Source organism: Thunnus albacares, chromosome 4, assembly GCF_914725855.1.
Source record: "Thunnus albacares chromosome 4, fThuAlb1.1, whole genome shotgun sequence".
Classification (NCBI taxonomy): Eukaryota; Metazoa; Chordata; class Actinopteri; order Scombriformes; family Scombridae; genus Thunnus; species Thunnus albacares.
The window spans coordinates 20076749-20098188 of NC_058109.1; the positions used below are offsets into that span (position 1 = coordinate 20076749).

Genomic DNA, 21440 nt, shown 5'->3' on the forward strand with positions numbered 1-21440 from the left:
AGGCTTCAGTCTGAGTCATCAAGTGGATATCTGCCACATTTACAGTCTTTTTGTGTTTCCTCAGACAGTGTCTCCCTGTTGAGCTGCAGTGGAAGTATAGTAACAAAAATAAGAACTTTGGCACTACTTGATTTGACTAATTTTGACGATGGAAGCCTAATATTAGCTTAAGATAAACTTTTAAATACATTTTTGCATCGAAGGAGGCTTGTAGTTTGTTTTAAGACAGACATGAAAAATTGTGAATTTGTCCTTTAAGCAAAGAATGTGAAAAGGTCAGAGGATCCAAGAGGGGGAAATGTTGAATAAACTGGTAAAATCAACAAAGCTCTGAACTAATGTTAACATTTATGTTTTGTTCTTTTATTTATGACGAATTGTTTCCATTTTCTGAAGCTGTCAGTATGAGGTATGAACATGGGTCACTTAAAAACCATAACAATAAATTTGGACAAGATGAGAGGTTTGAAAACTTTCCATCCCAACTGCATGTTTTTCCAACCTGCAGCCCTGCTGGATTAATACATGGCACCAGTTTCACTCAACATTAACTTGAATAACAACGATTTGCAGTGATACATGCCCCAAGTCTAGATTTTGAAACAAGGCTCTTCCACATGACAGAGCTTCCAGATCGGATTTAGTCTCCAGTTACAGTCACAATAGTCCAGTCTGCTAAAAACTAAAGCGTGAATGAGCTTTTCCAGGTCATGTCTGGACAACAGACCTCTGATTCTGGTCCTATATTTGAAGTGATAGAATGCTGATTTCACAATTGACTTGATATGACTGCTAAAACTGAGGTCTCAATCTAGTACAACACACAGATTTCTTACAGTGGATCTGGAGTTATAAAATAAAAGATCTTCAGGTGGTCACTCACAGCCACTTTCCTTTTTTGGGGGGCCAAAAACAATGATTTAATTCAATTTGAGGAAACAATGACTTCATTTAATTTAAGGAAACTTAGGTGCATCCAGATATTGATTTGATTGATATGTTGCAGCAAGGAGCTTAAGTGGTACACATACTCAATTTTTTTTTTGTAAATCAGATTACCACAAACCAGCTGACACGGGGCGAACACGGGGCTTTCGGGCACACTGGGATCAGGGGCTCGGGGGTACATGTCCTCTTTGCCTCGGTTATTGTTCCATGTGGCCTCGGTGGGTGGACGGACGGACGGACGGACGGACGGTCCATCCTGCTGCCTGTTGTTCCGCCATCCCGCCAATGAGCGCCGGGCTGCCGCTGAGCTGCAGTCCAATGAGAGCAGCAGCGTCTGGGCTCGGATCGAGAGTTGGGTTGTTCAATCTGAGTGAGGAGGACAACAAGCAGCCCTGAGTGAACCGGATGGACGGACTCTGGCGATGGTAACGTTGCCCACAGTTTCCCCCATTATCAGATGTTACAAATGCAGTGACGAGCAGAGATAAGGCCCGGCGTTAATGTACACTTCATCAACCGGCTTTCAGTGATGAATGTCACCGGGGAGTTTTTAAACGGTTAACGGCGCAGTCAGTTAGCGCGCTAAGCTGCTCGGCGTTAGTTAACGTTGGCCACCAACAACAACCGTTACGTTAACTTCGATTGTCCTCAGCAAACGCGTTAGCCTCGTAGCTAACCATAGCTGCGGCTGCAAGCTAATAACATAAACGGTAGCTACTTGGTGCCAACCGTTTTATTTATGTTTTAACAAAGTGCCTTTTTCGGTAAGACACAGCTAGGCAATGCTAGCCCCGTGCAGAGCTGCTGGAGCTAGCGGTTAGCGGGGCTAGCTAACTTATTGCTCGCCGGGCTGCTTCAGACCAACAAAGTTGTTGGATGTTCCTGGAGAGTGGCTCTCTGACTGCTCTTTGTTCTGGCTCAACATGGGGATGGTTGGATAAGTTAGCTTAGCATGGCGATAAGAGCCACCCAGTCTTGAACGAGACAACAGGCGTGAAAACACGGGACAGAAACAGTCTGGGATAAAACAACGTTTGTGAATATCACCGTCAGTCAGACGCGTTGTTAAATAGACACAGTCGGTTAACATGCACCTTCAATAGCACAACATAACAAACAACGATGTGGGCATGCTGCTGTAAACCAGTTGCACCAGTTTGCAAGTTAACACCGTCTTTTCAATAAAAATGTCAGTTCTGCAAGGAGTGGATAATTTATTTTGAACAAAGATGAAAACAAACAAAAGAATGGCAGCGCTGGTACTGGTGGTGAAGACAATTAATTAACGCTAACCACATCATTTAAATGGACAGACAGCCATTCCCTTTCATGCCAACATTTCTGCTTGTATTTATAGCTGTTTAAATGGTTTTAATATTGTCTATATAGAAATGAGCATGCTGAGTTAGGTTTCAATCGAGGCTTATTTTTACTGAACACATTTAAACATCACCTGATCATTTCTGAAACTGCTTATTTGGCAATGCATTATAACAGCTACACTGTATTTCATTTTAATTGTGATACTTGCATATGACCAGTATGAACATCATCTGTGTAACTAAAGCATAACTGCTTTTGTGTTATCCAATGTCTAGTCAAGTCTATTTGCATATAACCCAGTGTTACACACAACATCTCAATGGGCTTCAGGGTCCCAAAGTAAGACACAGGGAAACCTCCAGAAAGAAAAACGTAAGCACACAGGGGGTAATAGGCTTTAACTAAAATCATCCTCTTACAATCTTGCATGCATCAAGTGGTTTTCCACGCAGTGTACTGTTGCTGTAGCTCTATGCTGATTTGCTCAGTTAAATCTTTTCACCCCATTTTGTTTAGAGTTTTTTGTTTTCAGGCACATTAACATTTTCACGGTCTATTATAGTTTTTAATAAGTTGTTTTAATTATAAATTGTATGTGAATAGTAGATTTTCAGAGAGCAGAATTTCTAGACAAGTTCACATTAGAGCTACGTCAATTAATCGATTAGTTAAATTAGTTGTTAAATTAATCAGCAACTATTTTGATAATTCTAATTTTGATAAATCGTTTTGAGTAATTTTTTAAGAAAAGAAAAGGTCCAAATTCTCTAATTTCAGCTTTTCAAATGTGAATTTTTTCTTGTTTCTTTAGTCTCCTATGACAGTAAACTAAATATCTTTGGGTTGTGGACTGTTGGTTGGGACAAAACAAGACATTTGAGGACGTCATCTTGGGCTGTGGGAAACAGTGATCAATATTTTTCAGCATTTTCTGACATTTTATGGACCAAACAACTAAGCAATTAATCGAGAAAATAATCGACAGATTAATTGATAATGAAAATAATTGTTAGTTGCAGCCGTAGTTCACATTACAACACAGAAAAAATTGGATTGAGCTTCTTTTTTTAAAAAAAAAAAAAACCTTTGTAAAGGATCTAATATTACACTATCAACCTGTTCTGGAGCAATATCTCAGTAGTGAAAGGTGTAGTTTTGTCATGTCAGCATGTGTCTTCTTTGTATTGTTTGTAGACAATTTTCATTTTGTAGTAATGTTAATGGTGTCCTGTCTCATCATTTAACTGAAAACCTGTTGAGTATGTAACTGTATGATGTAAGCAGTCTGCTTTTGTTGTAATTAACCAGGATTGTACTACAACTCTGCACTGTTTAATTTAATTTCATCCCTGTTTCTCAGAATGTTCCTGTGAGGGTCGGTGGTGACGGTGGGCATGGATGATAAAGCTGAATGTTGCTGTTGAGTTTTCTGTGATAATGTATTGTCCCAAACCCGAACAAGCCAACTACCTTTACAGTAAGCATATATTTTAATAATTAGTCCAACTGTTCAATTCAGTGGATTCTATTGTCATATTCTAATCTTATTTCATGTTTTCCTATAAATCCCACCTCAGAATGAGTCGCTGTTCGGTTACAGGACGTGTGTCCTATCACTGAGGCCACATGTGTATCTGGAGAGATGGATCGTTGTAAGCACGTGGGACGCCTTCGTCTGGGCCACGACCATTCCATCCTCAACCCACAAAAATGGCACTGTGTGGACTGCAGCACCACAGATTCAGTGTGGGCCTGCCTCAAGTGCTCCCACGTGGCCTGTGGACGTTTCATGGAGGAGCACTCGCTGAAACACTTTCAGGAGTCACACCACCCACTGGCTATGGAGGTGCATGAGCTGGATGTCTTCTGCTTTGCCTGTGGAGACTATGTACTCAATGATAACGCAGAGGGAGACCTCAAACTCCTCAGAGGGGCACTCTCTACTGTTCGGAGCCCAGGTAGTCGCTCACTACGCTCCTCGACTGGGGGGGAGTGCACCCCCTGGTTTGGGGAAGGTGGGCCGCAGCCTGCCATGCAGCTGGCCCTGCGTCACAGGAGGAAAGCTCTCCTTGGGAAGATGTTTCAGAGGTGGATGGGCAAACACGAGGAGCTGCAGGATCAGCGGAAAGAGAAACTTGAGGAAGCTAGAAGACAAAAGAAAGAGGTAAAAAGGAGACTCATGGAAGAGCTTGGCAATGTCCCTCCCAGAAAGAGTGCTAGGCTTCTTACTCAGGCGCCACGTTCAACCATCACACTCATTCCTCGCAAATTTCGCGACCCTCCAGAACGCCTACCTCCTCCTTCCAAGAAGCCTTCCCTTCTAACCCTGTCCCGTAAGGCTCCTCAGAATGGCAGAGCTGCTAAACTGAGGCGATACTACTCCACTCACACGGTAACACGCCGGAGACTCGCTCCTGGTGTCACCGGTCTGCGCAACTTGGGGAACACATGCTACATGAACTCTATATTGCAAGTGCTGAGCCACCTGCAGAAATTCAGGGAGTGTTTTCTCACTTTGGACCTGTGTGAGACTGAGGAGCTGCTGGCCAAGACCAATCACTCCCAGGGAATGAAGGGGGTGGCAGGAGGTGTAGTCAGCAGTGGTAACACAGCACTGTCAGGATGCCCTCTTGGGCGCATGGGGAAGGCAGGCAGTTGGAATTTGCCGGTGGGCAAAAAAGAAAGCGCCCCGCCTACCCCGCAGGCCGCCGAGTTGGTCCAGCCCAAGGAGCCTCGCTGCTCAACCCGCCAGCAGATGTCTCTGTGCCATGAGTTGCATACACTTTTCAGGGTTATGTGGTCAGGCCGGTGGTCTTTGGTATCTCCCTTCGCCATGCTGCACTCTGTGTGGAACCTCATCCCAGCTTTCCGCGGTTATGACCAGCAGGACGCCCAGGAGTTCCTGTGTGAGCTGCTGGACAAGGTGCAGCAGGAGCTGGACACAGAGGGGTCCAAACGCAGGATAGTTATCCCCATCACGAAGAGGAAACTTTCCAAGCAAGTGCTAAAGGTTCTGAACACCATTTTTCATGGGCAGCTACTCAGCCAGGTGAGACCATCAACTTAACTATGCTGATGTGAAAACATTATAGTATCTCGGCTTAAATTATCACGGTATGCAATGTTAAACGTGGGGTATTTGCTTCAGAAAATGTTAAAAATTGTATTTCACAAAACAAAACAAGGAATAATTGGTCGTTGCAATGAAAAACTTTACTGTTATAAGTACAGACTCGCTTTTCTTTCTACACTTGTCCACACCAACAAGCCTCTTGTAGTTTGAATATGACACTCTGGACAGTGTAGTGTCGTTCAAAAATCATTCATTTTTTAAGAGAAATCTGTAATTTTCAGTCTTGAGGAAAATGCACAAGAGGAATAAGTAGGGATACAAATACAAGAAAATCAGGCAGAAGTTGTTGCATGTAATCATTATAATGATACATTAACACTGTCTTATATTATTTTTCCACTGCTACAATGCTTATCAACTGCTTTTTGTCTGTTAAAGACTCAAAATAAACTAGGACACGTATTGTCTTTACAGAACAGAGATCCATTTATGTAATCAATGAGCAACACAACTTTAAACTGGAGCGAATGAGTCCTGACCTGTTCTTCATTGTATGAAAAGTGAGATTTTTTTTCTTCTTTTTGTTTACTTTTTAGGTGACCTGTCTGTCCTGTAAGCACAAGTCTAACACAGTGGAGCCATTCTGGGATTTGTCTTTGGAGTTTCCAGAGAGATACCACAGTGTAGACAAAGGCTCTGGCTCTACAGCTTACCAGCGCAGCTGCACCCTCACCGAGATGCTGTCCAAGTTTACAGAGATGGAGGCTCTTGAAGGCAGCATCTATGCCTGCAACCACTGCAACAGTTAGTACAATGTTTAGTGCAATGCAAAGCAAAGCCACCAGGTTTTGATAACATGTTACAACTTCTTCATCTCTCTTTTGTTAAGAGTTGCCTTCTGCAGCTTGGACTGAAAAATTGGAATAAATTAGGAACAAATTCAGGATGTCTTCCAGCAATTCAGAATAATTTAGATTCACCAGACTCGACTGACTTATTCTGATTAAGCCCTACATTCAATTGTCTGATATACAGCTTTCTCAATAATGTGTGTTGAAAACATTGCACATACTTATGCAAATTAAGTTCCTTCGGAAAAGGAAATTGGACTTTCACTGAGAAAGTCATTAGTGCCAGGAGAAGCTCTATCTGAATAGCATGAATTTAAATTTTTTTGTGATTATGTGAATTTCTTTTGATTGAATTTGTCTTAAAGTCTTTATTTCAATTCCACTTCCACAAGAATTAAAAAATGTTCTAAATTGGGAGGCTGCATTTGGAGACATTAATTCAGTGACTGAGAGGCAGCGCCTCCAGCAGCGGGCCAACACTTCTCTTTATCTCCTCAGCCAATGACGAGCAGGGACTGAGGACAACAGCCGGATCCCTGTGCCCACACTTAGTCTGCAAGGGATTAGGGCTGTTCCACTGTCAAGTCGTCAAGTGCATGAGGGCTCTTTCGCAGACTTTTTGAGTCCTTTATGGACACTTTCTGTAAGTCTGCATTTCTGCAGACTTTGCCCGAGGGAATTACCCACAGTTCATAGCATTGTGACGTTAAATACAGGCTTTCCAGGGGAAGCCCGGAAGCGTTCAAAAAAAAAAACATTATAAACCATTTCAAGCCCTTGCAGCCTCTTGCACTCAAGCACTTATCAGGTGATGTCAGTTAAGTCCATTAGGGTTCAGGGCTTTGGGCTTAGGGGGGACATGGGGATCAGGCCAGTGACTTGCTGATGAAGTGAGGAGTGTTCGCCCACTGTTGACTGCCTTAGAGGAGGCTATGAGCCTTAATGAAAATGTTTTCTTTAACTGTTCACAAAGTCTGGTATATTGTAAGAAAGTGTGTCACCTCTGCACCAAAGCAAAGCCTCACATCAATAATATGTATTTTAATTAGTCTACAGAATAATTTACCATCTCCATGTTTTGTGTTCTGACAGAAAAAAGACGGAAAACATCCCACAAGCCCTTAGTTCTGTCAGAGGCATGTAAGCAGCTTCTGATCTACCGTTTACCTCAGGTTCTACGGCTGCACCTCAAACGCTTCAGGCAAGTTTCTAGTATTTAAAACATTTTTAACTACAGCTTTGTTTGTTCTCGCTCTTTGTGCCTGAATACAGAGTGTTTTTGTAAAGGAGCATACATATTTATCACGAGGCTTGTGACTAACTAGTCCCTGTTGTACGGCAGGTGGTCGGGGAGGAACCATAGGGAGAAGATCGGCGTCCATGTGGCCTTTGACCAGGTTCTGAACATCAAACCCTACTGCTGCACAGGCTCAGGTCACTCTGTCCACAGAGGAGGCTACACCTACGATCTTTCTGCTGTAGTTATGCATCATGGTAAAGGCTTTGGCTCAGGGCACTACACCGCATACTGCTACAATACAGAAGGAGGTGAGGAAGAGGCCAGATCAACCTATGAAAGCCTGTGATTAAGTGCATGTATTCACTGTCATTTATTTACCTCTTTTTTTTTGTCTTTTTGTCCTCAGGTTTCTGGGTCCACTGTAATGACTCTGAGATGAAGGTTTGCAGTGTGGAGGAAGTGTGCAACACTCAGGCCTATATTCTCTTCTATACCCAGAGGTCTGCCTAGGTACCTCTTGCTGTGATGTCGACCTGTACGTGGCAACTTAGGGCTGCATTTATGAAAATGTTCTCTGATGTTTTCCCAGATGTCATTAAACAATCACTTTGAAATGATTTACTAAAAAAAGATGGCAATGAGGGCAGTAGGACAGCCACAATCATGAGTCAAGGTGTAACAAAAAAATTCTTAGCAGCTTAATCCAAATGAGAAAGATGAAAATTATGGCATAGATAGAGAAATTTTTACAAGATAAATTGAAAGAATTTGTGAATTTGCATTAAATTTTTGTGGATTCTATTTGATTTTAGGTTAAAAACAAATAGCAAACCTTTTCATAAATGAGGCCACAGGTTTCTCTGCCTGTGGGACCAGCATATTGGTTTATGGCCTGAAGACTGTGGCAGCAGGTCCGACTCTGTCCTGCTGAACACCAAGTTGTGTGTCCATGTTTTTTAAAAACAATCAGGCTCATGTGTGTTGAGTCTGGAAACAACCAGGCGCTCTCCTGAGACAGCATTTTACATTGAAAGGCAACACAGACTCTGGAGTTTGGAGCATTTTATTCTCAGAGACGATCTCAGTAATGTTGTTAATGTGCGTTTTATATGTAACTGTACATTTGATCCAAATAGGGGTGTAACGGTACACAGAATTCACGGTTCGGTATGTACCTCGGATTGGGGGTCATGTTTCAGGACGATTTCAGTACATCAGAAAAAAAAAGAAAGGTAGAATTAACATTTTGGTCTTTCATTTTGAATGAAACAATGGCTCATTGGCCAAAACTATTACTGAAACAGATTAGTTGCTGCAATGGAAAAAGAAAACAAGTTCTCTGTTTCTTGCAAGGGCTGTAGTCAACCAAAGAAAAGCTTGGTCGACTGAAATCGTACATAATCTTCAACTAATCGATTAGTCCACTCACATCCACCATCATTTCTCTGCCTCTCGCTCTTTCCCACTCGCTACGCAAACACACTACACACTACGCCGTATTCTTCAACGGTGTTACGCTACCAATAGTTTCCCAGGCAACGAGACAGAGTTTGACTCAAGTACTTGAACAGCGCTGCACAGAGACTCCCAAACGCTATTGATTTCCAAATGAATGGAAATCGGCATTATTCTTGGCATTAAAAAATATTTTCTTGGCCTGGCGGGGGGTTTGTTGTGATAATTATAGGAGAAACACTGATTCAGTAAACGTTCAGTACGTTCAATAAACGTTCAGTACGGTTAGACCCAGCAGTCTCCATTAGGTTGGGCGAGTTCAAAGTTGTGAAAACAACGGGGGTGTTTTGAATACACCCCTATTTTCACAGGTAATTTGTTAGTCTGTCCCTCCCGCCACAGGAAATAATGGATTAATCCTGGAAAGCTATTGGTGTTGTAGTTTTCTCCTTATGAAAGTAACATGGAGATTGTTCGACCAATGAGAATTTAGTCAGACGAGAACATATCGACCAACTAATCGACCAGCAGACTACAGCCCTAGAGTAAGGACACCTGCTAACAGCTGTTTTATGCTGATTTATGGTCTAACTGTATAAAAAGTAGTTAAAGCTAGCCCCACCTCCAGAAGCTACAACAGTAACATGCTGCTTTCACACTGGCGCTTCAGCATTAATAATCTAATGATGTCATATATAATAACATATCAGTCAGAGGGACCAAACCACTACTTTTACTGCAATATTTTTTAACTACATTTTTCTCTCCCAGAACTGGTTCTTATGACGTGCCGTCCAACCACGTCAGAAATCATATGTGTTTATAGTCATTCCAGGTGCAGTGAAAGCATAACATACAACCATGAGCGTGCAACAGTTAAGTGGGGCGCTGCCAAAACGTTCCAGGTGCAACTCGTGCTCCAGAATTATTGTTCCGCACGTCGGAATAAGTGGATTATTAAACTAGAAGCTACCACATAATTGTAACGTCCATACCACGATGGTTCGGGAGGAATATACATACCGTTACACCTCTAGATCCCAATGCACTAAATATTATAAGAGCTACATCTTTCAACGCCATTGAATAATTCCACTTTGAATGAAAGGAATCTTGTGAAATAACAGACTGAAGTCCAGACTCTGTGTTGCTTCCTGTTCAGATTTTTTATTATCGTGAAATGTCAGTTAAGGAAACTTTTAATACTCATCCCTGTGTCATTTGTACTTCACCATGTCCTCTCCTCAACTGTACTGCTGTGACTGGATACTGTGTCTTAGGCTCGAGGCCTTGGTGTGCTCCCAGTGAACAGGACTAGTTTGTGTTTTTAGTTTATTTTGTAGTCATTCTATGTTTCACTTCCATGAAAAGAAGCAAAAAGTATGAGTTTCAGACACTTGATTGATTGATGACAAGTGATGGAAGCTGCACTTTTGAGGAGGGGCTAATATCGTTGGTCCTATCTTTGTGATTGTTCATCTTTTAGCTCCTGTAACGTCTTTAAACGGCAGCTCCCCCTGTGGTTTAACGGTTAGACTAGTCTGAGCCCGGGTTGGAGACACTGCACCTGTGTTTTACCTGCAGGAGATCAAAATGACTGAAAAGGGCAGACTGCGATACTGAAGAATGTGTTTTTGGGAGACATGGGGTACCCATTTTGAGTTTAGCACCTGAAAGCAATATATTGTACATCTTGCATCTTGACAGGAAATTAAGATAAAATCAGGAATTATTCTGCTTGTTATACAATGTTTTTTTTCTACTCTGCTGTTTCTATCAAGGTCTTTAGAATTTGCTAGGTAATCAAGAAAAACTGTTGTGTTTGATACGAGTCAAATGCAAAATACACTTGTGAACTCTATGTAAAAGTTGGAACAATCTAATGACGATGAATGTCTTACTTTTTAGTGGTCAGGTGTGGCCATGCCACTGGCTCTGATCCCCTTGAGTTCTGTCTTGTACTGTAAGAATACCTGTCATAAATGTAATGGTCTTATGGGTTTTGCCTGACAGTAATTATTAAAAAGACAAAACAAAATTGAAATTTTTTTTGTGTGTTGTATTCATTTTTAAGGGATTAACTTCTCGAAAACATGAGTGTTCATTTTATCTCAGATACTTCTCGGTATTTTTACTTAATCAAAATGTCAAAAAAGATGTAGGAGGGTTCGTTCAGGTTATGAGCATTTTGTAAATTGCTTCACTGGCAACATCTGTGTCAATAATGTTAAAGATGGTTACATACATCTTCAATCTACATGAATAGAAAAAAATGTGTTGGCAATCATCTTTTCACAAGTTTAGCTTCATAACTGAGGCAGACATTGTAAAGTAGAACTGAAATAATCCACAGGATTAGCAGCTGATCTGAAGCCTCCTATTAATTCTGCTTCTCTGATGCTGTCTTAAAGATTTGAAACCTAGAATAAATGTAATCTGGTTCAGACCAAGATGCTGCTGATGAGAGGGCATTAAATGTAAATAATCTCTGAAGATTATTTCTCCGCACTGCAGTGAACTGGTCCTCCATTCCCTTTTTTCATTGATGTACCATGATGAGTTTTTTTTATATATATACTGTAAATCTCTTCATCTAACAGTCCTGAATGCATTTGATTGAAAACATATAAAGCAACAACAGATGGAGAGTGTGACATAAACCACAAAGTATTGCTTTTAAGATTTTATTAATTACTTCTGTTGGTAAATTATGGGACTGCTATTATCTTTAAAGTGAGACTGTGTAAACACATTCCTCCATTTACAAATTGAAAGTCATCTTCATGCAATTAAATGCACCATTGTTCGGTTCAATACACTTACTTGGTAGCTTATGGTGGCTAATTAGCAAATGTGAGGTAATTACTGCTGTATAATAAAGTCAGTTGCTGACTTTCTCTGCTACTGTTACAATAGTTTAGCATTTTAGCGATTGGCATTTAGCATGATCCCATATCATCGTTTCTAGCTGCAGTGGCCACTGTTCAGCAAACGTTACATAAGAACAATTAAACTGTATAAGCACAAAAGCAGCATTGTGTTCTCAGCTAAAAGTTCTGTCAAGACTAAAAACTTAAAGATTGGCCTTTTGCCAGCAGAAATCTAAGGCAAAACCAGATGAAACACAATAATAAACTTGTCATTATAAATGTGCTTTTATGTAATTTGCAATTAAATATGATCAATTGCACTTAAAGATTAATGTGTTTCTATTTCAAAGAGCAGCTGTAAAGTCATGCAGATTCATGTTGATGATATTACTTGAACATATTAAACGTGTTCAATTTTCAGTTATTTTATTATCATTTTATCGTAAGAAGTGAAGCTGTAAAAAGTTTCAGCTTTTAAACTATTATTATTATTTCAGTACCGCTCTCTAGTAAGGAACTCCTTGTAAAGGGTTTAATCGGGTCTACCATTTGCTTTATTAATACTAATAAATCATTTACTAATATTTTCTAGAGTAATAATAAAACATTAATAAAAGAAAAATTTGGGTCGCCAGGTTGTGAAATAAATGTTGGGATTTTGGATCAGATCCCTTATTAATGTCTTATAACTTACCATAGCTTTGGTAAACTATTTATTAACTATTAATACAGCCATTAATTACAACTTATAGACCCTTTATAAAGGATGCCTTATTAAAAAAGTGGCGCCATTATTTACAGTTTTAAGTTTTAAGATGCAGTCATCTCAGTCTAAAAACATTTCAATCAGAAAGTTCTGTCTCAGTAAAGAAAGATAAGCATATATTCAAAATCAGCCTAATATAAGAAATCATTTATTTCTTACATTGTTTAATAAAACAGCAATAATTATTTTTTGCAAACTGGATATAAACTTTGATACAATTTGACATGCCAGTTAATTTGACACTGTGGGTAGTAGCAGTTCTACAATAGTGCTTATGAAATAGCATTTATGGACAGAACAGATTTTACATTGTTGAATAATTATGATGAATTTTAACTTTTGAAAAGAGTTCATTCGACTTAAAAAAGAAAAAAACAGAAAGAAAAACGTGTCTAAAACTGTCACAGCTTCAACACCAGAGGAGATTGTGAGACAAACCAGGAATGACACCGAGTTGAGATACAACGAACATATCTGCACTGTGTTTCTGACAACAAAATGGCAGTTATAGAAGATTCAGTTTGTCATTAATGAAATGTTAACTCATGCCAGCTAGATGCATCTCAGTGCACATATGAGGACATGCATGAGCACATAACATTCATGAAAAAAAAAAACTTTTTCCTCTCAAATGTATTATAGCTTCAACATGAAGGTTACAGCGAACATGATCAGCATTTTTACAGTCTTTATAAGTTGCTCTGGTCCTTGTAATTCATGTATCATAAATAATTAGAAAAAGACGATCCGAAAGATTTCTTGCAAGAAAGTTTTTGGTGACAGCAATGCGATCAATGATTGGTCATCAACACCGATGAGATGATGTCATTTGTCACTTGGCAAGCAGAGAAATTTCAGTTCTTTGTCATCTGTAAACGCCTCTCAACGCTCCTGTCCGCTCCTCAAGCAAAAGTGCCGTGTGTAGTCCTCTGCCAGCCTAGAAAAAGTGCAGTGGCTCTCGTTCTATTTCAGTCTGAATCCTTAGTGGTGAATCCAGCTTCTGATTCTCTGCTCTGGTCCCTCTGGAGTCTCTCAGGGAGCTCAGCTGGGCAGCAGCCACGGCTCTACAAAGTCCCACTGCTTCCACAGGATGAACAGCAGCAAGGTCAGCAGGACGGTGGCGGCGACCCGGGCTCGGGTCTTCATCAGTGGGGTGATGAAGTTGGCCAGGGTGGAGACGAAGACCAGCAGCACGGCCATGAGCCCCAGGATGACGTTAATGAGTTTCCCCAGCAGAGCTCGAGCGTTGGCGTTCTCCACCCCCTCCAGCTGGACCACCTGTTGCTGTTGCTGCTGCAGCTCCAGCTTGGTGATGCGGGTCAGGCAAGACTCCACAGCCTCCTGTATTTACACAAACCCAGAGACCCGGACACAAAGAGTGACCACACAGGCTGATTTATTTCCACAATAGCTTCAATTAAAGACCCTGAAATTTTATTTTCTTGATCAACCTCTTACTGTGAGTGATGGGGTCCAACATGAATGTGCTATTTTCTTTCAAAGTTAAGAGAGTTTTGGTTATTTCACATGAGAGATATTGTGTCTTTGTATTTGTGTTTTTGTCTGTGCTCCTCTCAGTGGTTCGAAGTGGGTGGGGCTCTGTTGGAAAACTGTGATGTCACATATTTCCATGCACCAATCAGGATCAAACCTCATTAAACCACACCTACACAATCCAGCTGAGTTTTTAAGCATTAAACTCTTGACAAATAATACTTAAAGATGTTTTTTTTTATTTAGTCTAAATATTAAATATCATAGAGAAAACAAATCAGATATGAATTCAAGTTTTCAGGGGCTTTAATGACTCCAGTAATATTGGGGGTTTTTTAGGGTTTTTTTACCTGAATGTCTCTTGCCCTCTCATAGGACTGGTACGCCACTTTTTCCTCCATGCTGGCAAGTTCCTGTTTAAGGTTGGTCATCTCATTCTGGTGCAGCTCTGTTAAGTCATTCAGCTGCTCTTCAAGTCGTTCATACCTGAATATACAAAACCAAACACACACAAAGATCCTTAAAATTTTAAAATGCAAAGGATCGCAGAGAAATAAAACTTCAACTTTTACATAATGTCCATAGATGAACTTTTATTATTGTCCAAAAATAATTAAAAACATGCTCCTTCATTACAATGAGCATGAGCATTATTGTGTATTTTGAGTCGTTAGCACATATACTGTCCTGATACCATAAATACTCACTAGTGCACTAAATTCATGTCTAAGGCCCCGTTTACACCTGGCATTAACATGTGTCTCAAGTGATCCAATCACATGTGAACAGCTCTAAGTACAGGTGTGAATGCACCCAAGATGCATTGGGGACGCATTGAGATCTGATCCTGTTCCAAATAAAATTTTCTTAAAACTGCAGTGCCCAGGTGTTTTAGGAAATTATATTGCTTTTTTAAAAGTATATATTGGTGACTTGTTTTTAAAGATCTTCAGTAGGAGCAAATGAGCTTGGGTCTTAAAGCCATGAATGGGGTCCTGAAGGCGGAAAGTATTGAGAGACAGACTACAGTATTGTCAGTTTTGGATTGGTTTCTTTGGATTTGTTGACAGTAACAAAAACGTCCTTACCCTTTAAGTGAACTACATTGTGAGGACGATACTGTACATAGATGCTTTGAATAGCTTGTAACTGTCAATGTTTTTTTGGGGGGGGGTCCGTACCTGTATCTTTCCTCTTGCAGGCACTGTGACATGTAGGAGTAGTCGCTCTGCAGCTGACCCTTCATGTCCTCGATAGCGTCCTCCATGTGCGCCTGGCTGGCCTTGATCTCCTGCAGGCCCTCAAGTAGAGAGTCCCAGGAGCTATGCACATGATGGTGGTGGTGGTGGTGCCCGTCCAGTCTGGGACTCCCCATTGTTGGCCCTAACATCCCCCCTCCTCCTCCTACTCCGGCACCACCAGAGTTACTACCTGCTCCGGAGCCGGACGTGGCGCTTGAGCACTCGTCGTCACTGCCGTACTTGGGGCTTGAGACCAGTGTGGCACTTCCACTCAGGGCACGGGGTGTGGGGGTGTCGTCAGAGTGGCCCCCGACTCCGTCCTCGAGCGTGTCCTTTAGGTGAGCGATGTTATCTGCGCTGCCAAACTTGTTCCTGATAAGACTGGCAAACTCTCTCGGCTTGGAGACCACGGCAGTGTGGGTGAGGGCAGACACTCCACCTTTGACCCCTTCAACTACTCCACCTCCAAAACCACTTATCCCAGCACGAACATTCGCCCCTACGTCTTTTAATCCTTGCTGCATGTCCCGCAGGACATCCTTAGGCTGCCGGGCCGGTCCATTCTGTAGAGAGGGAAGAGAAATGAGGAAGCAGAGAAGTGGAGGATCTCAAAGGTAGGAGAGAGGTGATTAGGTTTACGGGAGAGAACTTTAGGAAGATAGATGAGGAAAGCAGGTCCTGTAGAGAGTTAGGTGAGACACGGGATGATGCGTTGGTTTAAATAAGTGTCAGGAGATGAGAATCATCAGTCTATATTTGGTCTGTCCTCACAACGATAGAGCACTTCTTTGAGTCAGTCATGAGATAATTATTCAAAACAGTCACAGTACAAAAACAGCTCCACATAAAGGTATCACCAGGGTTATATGGAAACTAACTGCATGTACACACTTACCTGTTCTATCTCCTTTAGCTTCTTGTGATAGTGCTCCAATTTTTTGTGCAAATGTGCGATGGTCTGCGCTGACTTCTGGTTCTTCTTCTCAAACACTTGCTTGATCCTGGACGCCTGCTGTTTGTCTGCGTTGTGGGCCAACTTCAGGTACTCGGCAACGTTGTCGTCGCGGGCCTCCTGCTCCACACGAATCTGCTCGGTGACCTTCAGGATCTTCTGCTGCAGGTGCTCCAGAGCAGCACGCGTCCGCTGCGGCTCGCCAGCCACTGAACCCTCAGCACCCCCGGCCATGATCCCAGACACTGTCCCGGCTCCATCCGCACTGATGTTACTGTCAGAACCTCCATGGCTGGTGGTGGAGGGTACGCCTAGAGTTGACACCTCGCTCTTGTCCAGCTGAGGGGACGAGAGGGCAGGAGGAGGTTATCAGGGATGGAAAGAGTACTGCAGCTACTCCAGATGAAGTACTGTTAACATGAATTACTCAAATAGAAGACACACTGCTTGTATTGAAATCTACTCAAGTAAAACTACAAAGGAAGCTCTTTTGAAGATTATTCTGGCACAGTGAAAGGGCCAGTGTGGCGTCCTGAATATAACTGACGGTAATTATTTGGCTTTTCTTCCTAAAACCTCCTTTCCTCACAGATTGGGTTATGTGGGAAAAGAAGTTAATCTCAAGTTTAGACAGAATATCCATCTGGTGGCCTGTCTTGCATCTGGCGGCGCCTCTGTAATTTTAGGCTTTTTAAAAATAGTTAGGCGATATGTCAAATATCAGTATTACTTTATTTTAAGAGTCTACAATTTCTTTTTAAAAAATTCCAGAAGTTTCCTATAAAAAAACTTGATGATTTGGAACTAATTACAGGGAAAATACTGTTGATAAAGAGTTCAGTTGGTACACTTCCAATTATTTTGTTTCATTCACCTGCTAATGTAACCCAGAGAGCCTTTTGATCAGAGCACAGCAGGCCAGGTGAATATGCAAAAATGAGAAATGTGTCCACAGACAAACATACAATTCAATATATATGAAGATTAAAGATTCCAATAATAAATTGACACAGTGTTTTCAAGGAAAATGTTGATAAACTCAACACAAAACCTCCAAAAATTATATTCTCAGAACTCAGAAGAAAGAGGTTTTTTTTGGAAGATAACATAAAGTTGACATAAAGAATTAGCCAAATATCCTCTCAAGCTAAAGTAGAATTACTGATTACATTAAGGAAAAAGAGCACATAAAAATAACTTGCAGTTAGTTACTTTCCTCTGCTGGTGGTAATGCCTATAATTGATTTGATGGAGGAATCAGAGAGTACACAGAAAGGCCATCATGCATTAATTAGATGATACATAATTATGCTGCTTCCTGCTCAGCAGAGCCTCAGACACTCATCTTCACCACAAACTAATTATTTTAAAGCATCTTTATGACAATGTAGATGATGATGATGATGATGATGATGATGATGATGATGATATTTTGTGTAAATGTTCATCATGTAAAGATAGAAACAAATTCTTATATCATCTGGATCAGTTTGTAGCTGTTAGAAAAACACCAGGTTGTAATCCTTTTAAACAATGAGCCCTCTGCTGACATATTGACGCATGAGGGGATCCCCTGGTCAGTACTACATTTTATATGTCTAGCTTGGTTGGCAGATGGCGGGTTTGTTAATGACCCCTCTGCCTGACGTCAAAACACTGTAATCAGACCCTGCAAACATGAGCTCAGGCGGACACATGACACCAAACATCTCATAGCGCTGTTCTAATTTCTCTGGACGGGACGGCGCAGGGATTTATTAGTATTTATTTGCGTGACAGTGTGATAGGATGAGCGCATACTGTAGCTCCCTGTGCCATCATATGAATCAGCCAGAGCGAAGCAAACCAGGCGGTGTTTTTTTTTTTTAATAAAGTAGGTTACAATCGCATCGTAATGGAAAAGAAAAAAAAACAGATGACTGTAGTCCCTGGTGGTTAATCGTCCCCTGATATTGTCAGAGATGCTTATGCAGCAGCTACAAGCGATGTCTCGTAAGTGAAGGGATGAAAACACAACAGAGACAACACAGCAATGGCTGATGCTCCAATTTAAAGGGTGCCTTTAAAAAACAAAAGCACAGGGTGATGAATAAAGGCTTCTGGACGTCGGAGGAGAAGCAGGGCTGTGATGAAGATGGAGGTGACAGATGTGTATGGCACAGAAACGAGAGGACACACACACACACGCAGGATATACGTCTGTGCCGCTCACTCGGCGGGAGACACACACACACACACACACACACACATGAGAGACATGGTCGATGGATGTCAACAAGCGAGGATGCGGACACATGAGGATGAGACACAAGCCAGCACAGCGATAAATTAAATTAGAAACGTTACCATACTGCTTTAATCCAATTTTTGCAGTGCCATTGCAAGTCTGTGTTCGAGGCCCATCCTCCTCCACCTCCTCCTCCTCCCTCCTCCCCCCTGTGCACACCGAGGAGGAGCCCCCCTCCTCAAATATCTTTACCCTCAGCCGTTGTCTGGCTGACTATCACCTCACCGGATCCTAATGCTCCATTGTTAATACCATCGATATCTGCAGCCTCCCACTCCCTCTCTCTCTTTCTCTCTCTCTCTCTCTCTCCTTTGTGTCATATGCTCCCTCCGCCTCCCTCTCTTTCACTCCCCTACCTCTCTCTCTCTCTCAGTCTAAATGCAAACGCTAGCTGTCCTGCCCTATAATGGATGTGGGAGCTAAGGGACAGATGATGGAGGGAAATGGGCGGGAGGGGGGGGGGGAGGGAGGCATGGGAGAGTTTAGCGCAGGCGTGCAGGTGCCTCTGTGCTGTTGAGGCCAGAGCAGAGAGGGAGGGAGGGGGACACAGAAGGGGCCTTTGGCAGCTAGGGCCCCCTCTTCATCCCCCCCTAAACCCCTCAATACAAACACATATACTCAGTGTGCGCTGATGTGGGGCTGCAGTGATGTGCTGCCAAAATACACAGTGTCTTGTCTGAACACTGACTCACTCTCTTCATTTCCCTTCGCTGCTCCTCACAAAGAAAGGATGAGTGTGGTATCACAACAACAGAAGCCTGATTGAGCAAATTAGGGCTATTTGAAAGCTTCAGATCTCAGTTTGAGCTGACTTGTGCATGTTAGTGTGTGTGTGTGTGTGTGTGTGTGTGTGTGTGTGTGTGTGTGTGTGTGTGTGTGTGTGTGGAGGGATACCCACCAGACAGACATGAAAACAAGCTGTCATCATCTAAGTAAAGGCAAACCTCAAATAAACTGAAAAGATGAAAAAAATATGGCTTCCATGGGAGGGTGTGGCATAAAAAATCAAATTCCAGGCACTTAAGTGTATTGGTGGAAGTATTGAAATGTTTTACTAAAGTAAAAGTATCAATTCAGCAGTGCAAATTTTGCAATATCATGCTTAAGTAAAAATACAGCAGTATAATCATGAAGAATGTACTTAAAGTAAAGTAATAAAAGTAAAAGTACTTGCTATGTAGACACATGAATTATTATTATTAGTCATATTTCTATTATTATATTTGTTATTGTTGTTATTGTTGTTGCTGTGCATCGCTGTCTCTCTTTTTCTCTCTCAACCCAATCAGTCCAGGCTGATGGCCGCCCATCTAGAGCCTGGTTCTGCTCGAGGTTTCTTTCCGTTAAAGCAGAGTTTTTCCGGTTTCTGTAAATTAAAGAGTACAGTCTAGACCTGCTTTATATGAAAAGTGTCATGAGATAACTTCTGTTGTGATTTGGCACTATATAAATAAAATATACTTGACTTGATATGCTCTATCTATTTCTATATTGCTATACTATGTAATACTTTATTATTAATGATGCAGTTATTCTCTCTCATTGCCACAAATATTATGTTAAGCATGTCCCAAATGAGATACTTTTGCTTTGGCTATAAAAAAAAGTTACATTTTAAAGTGTCTGATTGTCTGTATTTTGTATTGAACAATAAACATGATTACCATGTTTTCTCCAAAATGTTTATATAGCTTCTAGAAATAAAACTTGTCAGAGTTTATGACTAGTAACTAACTACATAAACAACCTAATAATAAAGATCACTACTTAAAACATAGTCTTGTTGTAGTGTTGTGACTACATATTCACTATACAAGCAAACTTACACAAACTTATTCACTACTAACACCAAGTAGCAAAACTCTCTGCTTGATTACTACTGGAAATATTGTTTTGCTACAGGACTCTACTGGTATATCTTGAGTTATACATAAACTACACATTCACAGCACAATTCCTACAAGTCACTACATAGCCACTATTACACAAATAGGTTTTATTAAGTGATTCAGTTGTACTTTTTAATGAGGTATGAATGTACAAGAAGCATTTTACTGTTGGAAATGGAGCTCATTTCAATTTCTTCATGTATTGTTGGGTAGTTTAATCTATAACATGGAAGCTGATTGGTTTTGTATGAAAGATCTTAATCAGCAAAATTGTACTTGTAAATGTAATTGTACTTAGCTACTTTTCACCACAGCTCAAGTGGATGTTTAGGGATAAAAAAGCTTCTAATAATTACTACAAAAATATACCATGCATCGTATCTTTTTATAATATTTTAGCCCATATTTATTAATCCATTTTAACTGTTCACTTGATAACCTGGAATTTCTTTTATGCCACACTCCTGTTTCCCTTCATTTTCTTCAAACAAGCTTTCTGTGGTTTGAACATTTCGGTCGTTCTTCACAGCTAAGCCCAGACAGAAGGAATGTTACACAAAACCACACACTCACACCTGGGTGTTGCCCAGCGAACACACACTTAGTACAAGTATACTTAGTATACAAAGCACAAGTGGTACAGAGTTAATTGATGTTCACACAATGGGCACACATACAGGATTGTCAGGTGGTCAAAGGGTCAAGTCCAGGATGTATAAAGCTTAACTCTCCACTGAACTCTGACACAACATGAAGAAATATTTCATGTGGAGTCCTTCGAGTTTATGACCCACCAGCATCCAGAGTCCAACCAGTCTACTTGTGGGATTTTAGGTGTTACTACTGACCCAATTCCAAGGCCAAAACTACCGATTTGCGTCACATAATCCTCTGTGTCTTGATTACAACTGGTCCTGAATGCAGCTGGCTGAAAGTAAGTAGGTGTCACGTTACTCTGGCATCTGTTGACTGGCTGTCGGCCAGGTGTAACCTCACTACTGCCAGTTTACTCAAGTATGTACTTGTATTTTATTTGACTACTTTTATTTTA

The 21440-nt window shown here is 41.2% G+C and overlaps 3 protein-coding genes across 4 annotated transcripts in view; 2 read left to right on the top strand and 1 right to left on the bottom strand.

The window, feature by feature from the left end:
- Positions 1 to 21440, top strand: part of cse1l (CSE1 chromosome segregation 1-like (yeast)) — a 287251-nt gene that overhangs the window by 39617 nt on the left and 226194 nt on the right. The window lies entirely within an intron of this gene.
- usp49 (ubiquitin specific peptidase 49) lies at positions 101 to 8107 on the top strand. 2 transcript variants are annotated; one of them, XM_044347931.1, is made up of 7 exons: positions 101 to 1373; positions 3632 to 3748; positions 3849 to 5320; positions 5941 to 6148; positions 7288 to 7396; positions 7538 to 7743; positions 7842 to 8107. In XM_044347931.1, the coding sequence occupies exons 3-7, from the start codon at positions 3914 to 3916 to the stop codon at positions 7943 to 7945; spliced, it is 2034 nt and encodes a 677-aa protein (XP_044203866.1). In that variant the 5' UTR covers positions 101 to 1373; positions 3632 to 3748; positions 3849 to 3913; the 3' UTR covers positions 7946 to 8107. The 2 variants fall into 2 exon arrangements, with proteins under 2 accessions (XP_044203866.1, XP_044203867.1); XM_044347932.1 differs by lacking the exon at positions 101 to 1373 and adding an exon at positions 1389 to 2643.
- Positions 11591 to 18842, bottom strand: tmcc2 (transmembrane and coiled-coil domain family 2). The gene is made up of 5 exons (XM_044347950.1): positions 18560 to 18842; positions 16157 to 16552; positions 15202 to 15824; positions 14371 to 14506; positions 11591 to 13867 (listed from the first exon to the last, which is right to left on the bottom strand). The coding sequence occupies exons 1-5, from the start codon at positions 18560 to 18562 to the stop codon at positions 13568 to 13570; spliced, it is 1458 nt and encodes a 485-aa protein (XP_044203885.1). The 5' UTR covers positions 18563 to 18842; the 3' UTR covers positions 11591 to 13567.